Genomic DNA, 10,216 nt, shown 5'->3' with positions numbered 1-10,216 from the left:
AATATTTTTTTATAGTACTAATCTTTAGCTGTTTCTGCAGCTTAGTAATCTATTTAAATAAATATAAATATTTATAAAAATTTTAAATTAAAATCTATATTTTTTTTTTTAGTATAGATAATTTATTTTCTGCAGTTAATATATAGTTTTTTATAATTAGATTAAAAAAGTTATTTTTAATTTAGCTTTATATATTATAGCCAGCTATTACTTACTAGGCTATTCTATAGGGTATTAAATAATAAAATTATAAAAACTAAAAAATAAAATAGTATAATAAATAAATAGCTTTTATAAAGCTAAGGGTGCTAATATATTGCCTTAAAATATTATTACTATTTTATTTAATTTATAAGGCAGCTGCTGCTTTTAGGGGCAGCCGCAGCCGGTTTACTTAGCCGTTATATAACCGCCGCCTTAGGTTGTCTATATATATTTCCCTTCGCGGATATCTGCGAAGGTTGGAAGGGCTGTTTGGGCCCTTACAAGCTGCCTTATAAGTTAGGCAAGGCAGTAACAACACCTTAAGGCAATACATTGGCACTCTTGGCTTTGCAAAAGCTATTTGTTCATCATACTATTTCACCCTTTAGCCCTTATGTATATATTAAACTACTGGAAGGCTTTGAAAAAATAGTATATATAGTATATTTATAAAATTACTATATAGATTTAAATAGATACTATATAATTAATATAATGTATTTTATAATTCTTTTACTATAAACAGCTTTAAGCAACTATATACAGATTACTTTATATTTATAGAAAATACTTATTTATACTTATTTATATTAATAATATTTTTATATTTATACTAGATATTTTTATAATTAATATTCTAAAATCCTATTAAATAGCCTTATTAAATTTACTAATAACAGCCTTTATGTATACTTTTTGAAAATTAATATTATATAAATAAATAAAGATATTTATCTTTTATAGAAGTTATATATTAAAAATTATTTAAAATATCTTAGTTTATTTATTTATAAAAGCTTTTTTATACTTTTTAACTGTAAAAACCTTTTATTTAAGTATATAAAAACAGCGCAGCTGGATAATATTAAAATAGATTAAAAATATAACAGTATACCAATTTAAATTATATTTAATATATATTAATATTATATATATAACTAGTAAATTATTATTTTTTATAGCAAATCTTAATAAGCCTTATAATTAAATAATAAATCTTATATAGTATTATCTTATAGGTTTTTTTAACTGTTTAATTTTTATTAATATAGCAGCCCTAGTTTTATTTAATATTTTAATACTAACTGGGCCTGCTTTTATATTTATAATATTATATTAACTTTTAGCTATATTTTTAAGCTTATAGATAGGCAAGTTTTTTACAGTTTAAAAAAATAAACTACTATTATATTATTTAAGCTCTTATAATTTAAAAACTTTTTTAGCTATAATTCTTTTTTACTAAATTAAATATTTAATACTTTAAAATTATACCAGTATTAAAAACTAAATCTAATATAGTTTATACTAATAATTAATCTGCTATTACTTTAGCTAAAAATTCTGAATTTTATGTAAAAATTAAATCTGTATTTATTAAATGGTATTTTATATAATATAAAGTACATACTAAAAATATTAAATTTATTTATACCAAAATAATATAATAAGCAGCTAACAGTTTTATAAAGCTGTTTAAATATATAGTATATACTTACTTTATCAAACAGCTTAGTATAGCAGAATATATAATCTAATATTTCTATATTTATATATTTTTTATCTTTTATTTTAAAAATATAAGCAGCCTTATATTTCTTTTTATATATAACTTAGTGCGTAACATCCTTATTTATAGGGGGTATAAAAGATATCCGGTATTATATAATCTTAGACCTTACCACTTCGCCCACACACAGGCCATATAAATAGTTATACTTAATATTACATATATCAAGCCGTCACAATTCCTCATCTGCGGGGCCAATACCAGTTTGGTGAGCGAGACGAACCCGGTGAACAAGCGGCGGGACTTGATGGCCATTGCTGTGCTGATAGATCATCCTGATGCGGTACTGTTGCTGTTCGAGACTGGATGCTGAGGATATCGATACGGTATGCTGATACAGTCCCCGTTCCTGCATCGCATTGCTCTTGCGGCCGGACACTGAAGTGGATTAGCAATGGGGTGGAAGCATGAATCGATATCTTCCCCCGGACTGAGTACAGGGAAGAGCACAAGCTACCCAACGCGATTCAAAAGGCCGGGTACGACATCAAGGACATCAAAGGAGTGATCTTTGGGCACCTGCACATCGACCATGCCGGGAGTTTGGAGCACTTTATGGGAACGGACGTGCCTAGTGAGTAGCATTATTATTTCTTTGTTCCGCCTCCATCGGTGACTGTGAGGCAACTGGTGCTGAATGCTATAGTATACGTCCACGAACTCGAGTTCAAGCCTGCCTGCTGGGCTGTCGCTACCGGCGCTGACCGTGGTGTCTACCTCGCCGAATACCTCAGCCCTTCAAGTCTCAATTGGCAGACATTTCATGAAGCGTCAATTGACCTGTTCCAAGGAATCACTCTCCATCATGCGCCAGGTCATACTCCGGGTCTTTGTATCATGCAGGTCAATCTGGAACGAGACGGGACCATTATCTGCACGACGGACCAGTACCTCGTGAGACAGAACCACCTGGAGAAGATGCCACAGGGCTGGCTGGCGCGGGAGCACAATGACTGGGTCCGAAGCTCCGCGATGGTCAATCGGTTGCAGCGACTTTTTAACGCAAGGTTGTTGTATGGTCATGACAAAGAGGTGGCTGAGGCTATGATCCGGGAAAAGGAATTCTTCCTCTAGATCTCTAGTTAAGCCATAGACGCATTCCGTCCGCGTAAGATCACGATAACCATAAATATTACCCTGGATAATTCCCGTAGAGCTCATAAGACCGGCGATAGGTACTCCTCGACAGCAAGCAGATAGGAGGCAGAACGGACGAAAGGAGATGCACCATCGACATGCCAATATCTACCTCAGACCACGCCATTATGCCTTTACATGGGGGTAGTGAGCTGAAAGAGCAATTCAGGTTATTTCCTCAATAAATCTCATGGTGTCCGGACTGAACATGTGCCCAGTAAGTACGTTTCTTATACATCCTCCAGAAAGTCTGGGCGATGTACCAGGAAATCTACTTTTTCAATGATATTTGTATCCGCTTGAGCAGAAGCTGCAAAGAAGTATACGTAGCACGGCTCAGCCGAAGTTGTAGGATCTGATTAGCGCCAGAATGGCGAGATGCAAGGTCTATCCCGCTTCCGTCTTCAATGCCTAATTTTCATAGTGTCCGGGACATCTTCTCCCGAAGTAGTGCCCTCGATGTGCTCGACCTGAGCCTTCTCCATATAACCCAGGGGAGGAGTTGGGATACCAAAAAGGGTGGCACTTTCTTCCAAAGTCAGTCCCTTTGATTCCGGAAGACGAGCCAAAACGGGCACCCCTGAAGCGGGCACTATGATAAAGACTAGATAGTACTTCCACCCGACCCGGGTAAATGCAGTCGAAGCCGCCTCGGTGTAGACTGGAAGGTCATCAGCGGCTGAAAAGAGCCAGATGGGAGTACACTCGTGCTCGACTGGGTTGCTACTTACTTAAGGTCATCATGAAAAGCCCAAAGATGGACAGGGCCATCCCCTTGGCACGCTCATGCAGCGGGAATCTCTCCGAGCAGTAGACATAGCTGACCGTGTCCACGAAGATGGCGTAAAATTTCACATGCAGAAAGAGAAATACAATCTCCATGACGTTGCCCGCTTGGCTATCTGTGCTGCTATACCGGGCTACCACCGCGGTGTAGCAGCTCATCATGACCACGCATCCACACTGGTGACGCCACTTCGTCAGTCCACATCTCATACTTGAGGCGTCATACGCTGATACTCACAATGTCTACTACCATCATGCGCACTCGGCCCAGTCGGTCGACCATCCGGCTGGCTACCCAATTCAGGATGGCGGCCCAGCTGGTGTAGACCGAGTAGAGTAGTAGAGGGAGGGAGCCGTACAGCCCCAGGTTGTTCCATAGCAGAACCTAGTCCCCACATCCATACTCAATATCATGATCGCATCCATGAACACGAAATTGGGCGATCCTCACCTGATAGTTGCTGATCACCAGTATGCCGGAGCTCTGAGCAAGGCACCTACTGATTTTTTAGCTTTTTCCTATTCAAAGACGTGTGCACCAATTGCAGGTCGACTGACTGCGCGAAGAAGACACAGAGAAAGCGCTTCCGCGTCTAGGGATCTTTGATCGACTGAAGTACATTGTTGGATCTCTCGCTCTCAACGGCGATCTGCTCACAGATCTCCCTATACGTCTCCACGGTCGATCCGTCATGGTCCGTGGTGACGGGCTGGAGTCTCTTCAGAATTGACCATGCTTGGTTCCGCTGACCCTGGGCGATGAGCCACCGTGGGGACTCCGGGATCCACGGAGTAGTCAACACAAGAAGAAGTGGAGCGACAGCTGCCATGATTGTGAGGAGTGATCAGTTCAGATGGTTCTTCCTAGCGTCGCACGCGAAGTGAATTTGTCAAGGAGGGAGTACCTTGCAGAGACAGGCAAAGCCGCCATTGGGGTTCTAAATGAGTCTCGAAATAACACCCATATTCAGTCCAGGCAGCGAAAGCCTTCACGTACATCCCCAAACAACCTCGTCAGCTTGAACGCGGTCCAGTCCCTCGAAATCCGCAGTGGCGTGAACACTCACATAACCCGTCACAACCAGTATTCCATGCGAGCCAACCATCTTCCCTCGCTGGTGGGCGGGGGAGATTTCCGACTGGTATAGAGGAGTTACAATACTAAACATGCCACACCTGTATATATGTTGAGTGCCCGGATAGAATGATGTGCGTGCTCTCCGAACAAGAGACAGGAAAGATCGTACGCGATTCCACTCAAGCACCTGCCCACCAAGAATATCGTAATCCGCACCGAGGCCCCCATGATGGCGGCCGCAATCACTCCCAGCACACACGGGATTTGGATCGCCTTGACTCGACCCAGACGGTCAGCCAGCCAGCCATTGAAGGCGGCCCCAATCATCCCGCCTCCGGCAAAAAGTCCATTCGCCGCTGGATAGCTCAGTCAAAGTACAAGCATGATTATCTCGCAGCGCTCAAGAGCAGGGGTCTTCTCACCGCCAATGATGGAAGCCGAGCTTGATCAATTCAATGTCAGACCAAAATAGGAGAAGAACGAAGGGAGTCCAAAAACGGAGCCGATGATGGCCGAGTCAAACCCATAGGCAAACGAGCCCAAGGCCACCGTGAGGACGACCAGCAAGTTATATCTGGATACGGTCATTGTGAGGATGGGTGAGTGCGTCTGTGCTAGGTCGTAGAGCTAGGGGATGATTTCAGAATGCACGCATACTCACTTATAAGATGGGACTCTTGCGGCCATCGTCGGTACCGAAGCCGGCCGATTAGGTTTGACCCTAAACGGTTGATCGCTGCACTATTCTATTTTCTTCCTGTCTTTGCAATACCCCGTGGGGATCCCCACAGGGAAACACGGTCCTCCGCTCGTTTTGGGGGGCTGGGGAGCGCATGCAAACTGTGGGAAAAGGGGGCGGGGCGAACTTCTGTGCACAGCCGAGGTGTATTGGTAATTGCGTCCTAATCTTAAAGTTGCTATTCGAAACACAGGTCATCACCTCAACACACTCTTCGGCTGGATGGCTGACACTTGGGGTGTCGACTCTGGACGTGCATATCTGGCGGAGAAGGTATTGTGCACGATGGGAAATATGACGATGTTAACATCACCCGTTCTTCTACCCGTGAGTCCTGGAGTTGTAGATCCAGACATGTTGGCATTCTCTCTATCATTGTACCATATTCTTGCTGTCGAATCAGTATCAACTTGAACCTTTAACTAACTCAACCCCGGAGCACCAGCCACAGCCACCAGCCACAGACCAGATAACGAGATAGTACCTTATAGTATAGCACCCTCTCGCGGCGCCACCTCCGCTTTTGGTTCTGCGTACCTTATCTTCATATCAACATTACCCGAGGCTGATGGCATCGTATCCTGCATCTCCATCTCCATCTCGATCCCCTCCCGTCCCATTCCATCCCATTCCATTCCTCTTCCCCTTCCCCTTCCCCTTGATAAATCTCATCGCCTCAAGACTTCAAGCCTAAGGATGAGTGCCCCCTTAGGTAAAAAGCCGACTGCGTGTGTACCCTGCCACGAACGGAAGGTGCGCTGTGACTCGACAGTGGTGGGCGTTCCTTGTACTCGCTGTATAACCCGAGACCGAGCCGGCTCTTGCACTCTCCTTGAACGCGGGCCCAGGACCAGTGCCACCGACTCCAACAAGCGTCGACGTACAGTTCATGGCGGCCATGAGGCATCGAAAGATTCTAATAATTCCGAGCCTCACCCGGAACCGGCCTCTCCCTCCCGGCGTCCGCCAACCCCGGCGACAAGTGTTGCTCCGCGGCGGCATGCCTCCTTCAGTCACAGCCAGAGCGATGTGGCTCAGGGCCTGTTGGAATTGTCCCATGCAGGCGTGACTGCCTCGATACCCGAGACAATCCAGCCAGGGCTTCAACAAGGCCCTCCCGTCTACTACCTGGCTTCGGATGAGGATGCACATCTGGAAACCTTATGCCGGATGGCTGATGAAAACCCGGTAATGCTATCCCCGGTCCCCTTGTACACATCGGAGCAAGGGCAGCAGGTCATCGAGTACTATGGCGAACTCAACTCCATTACCGTCCTGAGTGAGGTTCTGGGCCAAGCACAGCGCCGGTTGATACGCCTCGATCTTCCAGGCCCTGCGGCGGTCGGCGCCCAGCAAAGGGAGCTCGCCGGCTTGGATGACGCCGACATCGCCTATTTGCGTGCAAAGCACGTCCATAATTATCCTCCCGCAGCGACCTGGTGAGAGAGACTTCCGCCTATCCGCTTGATGGGGCCGGTAAACGGGGGCTGGAATGCCTGGACTGACGACGCTATGCAGCCGCGCCTTTCTGCACCTGTTCTTTAAACACATCTACCCGTATACCCCGATCTTAAATCGACAGCAATTAGTGAAGGATTACGAGCAAGGCAGTTGCTCAAGCTTTCTTCTCTGGTCCATCTTCGCCAATGTCGTCCCATACGCCACCCCTGAGCTCGTCTTCGAATCTGGGTATACCGAGTACGCGATTGCGCAGAAGGATTACTTCTCGCGAGCCCGACTCTTGTATGATTTTGGATGCGAAAAGGGCCAGCTGAATCTTCTGCAGGGGTCGCTGCTGCTCAGCTCATTTCAGAACTCGTTTGCCCCGGATAAGGACTTTCGGTTCTGGTTTCACAACGCCACTCGCATCGCGTTGCAGATGGGGTTTAATCGACGGTATGGTCAATCCATCGAGAAACACACGCCGAAGAGCTAAGCGACAGTAGGGACTTGAAGAGCCATCTCGACTCATCTACTCAACAACTGGTGCGGCGGATCTGGTGGGTGTTATATGTAGGCCACCCCAATTCCTCCCACTATACAGCTTGCCCCCAGCCACACTAACGTGCCCGACGTGATTGCAATGGAAAGTCGCGTGATGTCTGGTTCTCGGTGGTCGGATTTGAAAATGGAAGACTGATCGATGATCACGGGATTAAATGGCGTCTGCCCGAGGCGGAAGACTGGACGGTCGAGATGGTCGCTACCCCGCCGCTTCCAGACATCATCCCCCCTGTTACTCCCCTCCACCAACATTTTCTCACCGAGAATTGTCGGCTGGCGCTGCTTGGTAAGTAGATCGTCGCTCTCAAACTCGCCTGATCTCGCCTAATCCTGGTGGTATCACCTGGGGGTAGGCGCGCGCTTTCTCAACCTCCTGGGGCCGAATCGCCCAACTCCTACGACCGCAGAAGCCCAAGCGTTCATCCATGCCCTCGCGGCGTGGCGTAGTTCCTTCCCGCAGGATTTACTCCTTGACCTTATCACCCACTGGGACGAAAGTAATGCCTGGGTCTTGTTCCTCGCGTCCATGGGCTACCGCCTGGAATGCTCCTTTTGCCGGACGCTGCGGCAGCGTGCCAGGACTTTGGTGAACAAGAGCCATGAATTAGCGACGTGGGCCAATGACCGGCTCCGGCGATGCATCTTCGAACTCGATACCGTCTTGAAGAGGGCGATCTTGAACGATGTCGCACGGTTTTGTCCCCCATCGCTGTATGACGAACCCATCCTGCCTGGCAACGAGAATCACTCTCAGCCAACTCATCATGACGCTCACTAATATTGGCTCGTCTGCAGGATAATCTGCATCTCACATCTTCTGGTCTTTCAGCTGGACGTTGTCTTGGACTCCACCACCTCAGAGGCACAGAGAATTGCGGCTAAGACGCAAATTCACACGGGACTGGCGTATCTCCGGGAGGTCGGGGATCGGTGGTTGAATGCCAAGTGGACGTTCCGGGTGTTTGATAGTGTGACGAAGAGGCTGGGGATCACGATGACTGGAGGCAGACACGAGCTCATGAATCCTTATCCTCATGATGAAGGATGGTCCGGAGTACCGAATGTCGGAATGGCGGACAGTGGCCTCTGGCGAGAGGACGCTGGGGCTGGACCAATGCAAAACGGGCCGGTGAGTGGGGGACACTCGGCGCCGACGCAGCAGCACCCGCAGCTCGGGGATGAAATGGCAATGCCCGATCGATGGATCGAAAGTCTATTGACGGAAAATTTGATGAATGGGTTGGATGATGGATTGTTTAGTCTCGTGCCGCCATAGCCATGGAGTCATATGACAAGGTACCTGCGTTTGGAGCCGAGACGCTCCACCCGCACGTGGCATCAGTCGGGATCGGCTTTCTTTAGTGTATCTGTACAGTAGACCGAGCGTGGCCGAGCCCCATTGCCGAAGCCCTTGCCCCCGAACCACGATTCATAAACTTGTACGATTCCCCAGAGTATTGCAGTTGCTCCCTCCCTCTCCCAAACGAACAATGACAGAACCCATCCCCCCTCGTCCCTCGGCCTCCCTCACCGGCAAAGTGGCTGTAGTCACCGGTGCCGGCGCCGCCCCCGGGGCGATCGGCAATGGCCGCGCCACTGCCATACTCCTCGCAGAGGCAGGCTGCGCCGTCGTATGTGTGGACTTGAAGCTCTCGCTGGCCGAGGAGACAGTCGAGATGATCGAAGCCGACGGTCTGGGACACGGGGTCGCCATGGTCGCCGACGTCACAAAGGCCGAGGACTGTCAGCGAATTGTCGACCTGGCGCTCTCCACCTACGGCCGTCTTGATATATTGGTCAACAACGTGGGGGTCATGGGCGCCAAGGGGAGCGCCGTGGAGGTGGATCTCGACGGCTTCATGGACGGGCTTCGCATCAACGTGGCCAGCATGGTGCAAATGGCCAAGGTTGCCATTCCCGCGATGGCGGCGAATGCAGGACCGTGTGCAGGAAGCATCGTCAACATGTCCAGCGTGGCCGGATTGCGGGGCGGCACGCCGCATCTTCTGTACCCGACAAGCAAAGGGGCGATTGTGAATATGACCCGAGCCATGGCAGCCAACCATGCTGCTCAACGCATTCGGGTGAACTGTGTCTGTCCAGGTACGGGTCCCGATGCTGTTCTCGCCTGATCCTGATCGTTATCTCGCACGCTGCACGGTCGGCTAACTCGCTACAGGCATGGTATACACCCCGATGATGTATCAGAACGGCAGTGGAATGAGCCGGGCGGAGCGAGAGGCACGCAAAGCAAGAAGTCTACTGCAGACCGAAGGCAATGGGTGGGATGTGGGGGCCGCAGTGCGCTTTCTAGCAAGTGATCTTGCTCGATGGGTGACTGGGGTTGTCCTCCCTGTTGATGCTGGCACCACGGCGGCTACGGGAGTCGGGATGCAAGGACTGCATACGTCGAACCTCATGCACGGAACGGAGCCAAAGGGTGTCTCTTAGGATGGTAAGTATTTGGTCTAACATAATGACGAGTACTACCTTCCTGCTAGATGCAGCGAATCTTTCTCCCTATTGGGGAGAGATGAATCGATGAGAAATCGAGCGAAGTAGCCCGATCAAGATACAGCACAGAGGTCTCGGCATATCAGCCGTAGAACGAGGTACCGATATCGAATACCGCATATATATATACATAAAAACAAGAAGCGCAGGCGCCTGTCAGTGACTGGTCTTTCAGAGTCCAGCA

General features: G+C 47.9%; 5 protein-coding genes across 5 annotated transcripts; 4 read left to right on the top strand and 1 right to left on the bottom strand.

The window, feature by feature from the left end:
• Window positions 1-2,021: 2,021 nt before the first annotated feature.
• Window positions 2,022-2,848, top strand: BO86DRAFT_420477 (Metallo-hydrolase/oxidoreductase; the record flags this gene model as incomplete). The annotated part of the gene is made up of 3 exons (XM_025675209.1): window positions 2,022-2,068; window positions 2,215-2,348; window positions 2,421-2,848. 3 exons carry the CDS (start codon window positions 2,022-2,024, stop codon window positions 2,846-2,848), a joined length of 609 nt encoding a protein of 202 aa, XP_025525848.1.
• Window positions 2,849-3,315: 467 nt separating this feature from the next.
• BO86DRAFT_401420 (MFS general substrate transporter) lies at window positions 3,316-5,363 on the bottom strand (the record flags this gene model as incomplete). The annotated part of the gene is made up of 7 exons (XM_025673774.1): window positions 3,316-3,572; window positions 3,643-3,874; window positions 3,936-4,082; window positions 4,318-4,520; window positions 4,695-4,873; window positions 4,945-5,131; window positions 5,240-5,363. The coding sequence occupies 7 exons, from the start codon at window positions 5,361-5,363 to the stop codon at window positions 3,316-3,318; spliced, it is 1,329 nt and encodes a 442-aa protein (XP_025525847.1).
• A 740-nt stretch (window positions 5,364-6,103) lies between these two features.
• On the top strand, window positions 6,104-7,243 carry BO86DRAFT_144027 (Zn(II)2Cys6 transcription factor domain-containing protein). Its single transcript, XM_025666229.1, has one exon. The coding sequence runs from the start codon at window positions 6,211-6,213 to the stop codon at window positions 6,955-6,957; it is 747 nt and encodes a 248-aa protein (XP_025525846.1). The 5' UTR covers window positions 6,104-6,210; the 3' UTR covers window positions 6,958-7,243.
• Window positions 7,244-7,598: 355 nt separating this feature from the next.
• BO86DRAFT_144040 (uncharacterized protein) lies at window positions 7,599-8,404 on the top strand. The gene is made up of 2 exons (XM_025666230.1): window positions 7,599-7,804; window positions 7,872-8,404. The coding sequence occupies exons 1-2, from the start codon at window positions 7,711-7,713 to the stop codon at window positions 8,294-8,296; spliced, it is 519 nt and encodes a 172-aa protein (XP_025525845.1). The 5' UTR covers window positions 7,599-7,710; the 3' UTR covers window positions 8,297-8,404.
• A 541-nt stretch (window positions 8,405-8,945) lies between these two features.
• On the top strand, window positions 8,946-9,969 carry BO86DRAFT_365951 (SDR family NAD(P)-dependent oxidoreductase; the record flags this gene model as incomplete). Its single annotated transcript, XM_025670082.1, has 2 exons — window positions 8,946-9,621; window positions 9,698-9,969. The coding sequence occupies exons 1-2, from the start codon at window positions 9,009-9,011 to the stop codon at window positions 9,967-9,969; spliced, it is 885 nt and encodes a 294-aa protein (XP_025525844.1). The 5' UTR covers window positions 8,946-9,008.
• Window positions 9,970-10,216: the final 247 nt, after the last annotated feature.

The sequence above is a fragment of the Aspergillus japonicus genome, assembly GCF_003184785.1.
Source record: "Aspergillus japonicus CBS 114.51 unplaced genomic scaffold BO86scaffold_40, whole genome shotgun sequence".
Classification (NCBI taxonomy): Eukaryota; Fungi; Ascomycota; class Eurotiomycetes; order Eurotiales; family Aspergillaceae; genus Aspergillus; species Aspergillus japonicus.
This window is presented reverse-complemented; position numbering and strand designations above follow the sequence as displayed.

Coding starts and splice junctions, on each gene's coding strand:
- BO86DRAFT_144027 (XM_025666229.1), top strand. CDS start 6,211: ATGAGTGCCCCCTTAGGTAAAAAGCCGACTGCGTGTGTACCCTGCCAC.
- BO86DRAFT_144040 (XM_025666230.1), top strand. CDS start 7,711: ATGGTCGCTACCCCGCCGCTTCCAGACATCATCCCCCCTGTTACTCCC. Junction 7,805..7,871: donor TTGTCGGCTGGCGCTGCTTG/GTAAGTAGATCG, acceptor ACCTGGGGGTAG/GCGCGCGCTTTCTCAACCTC.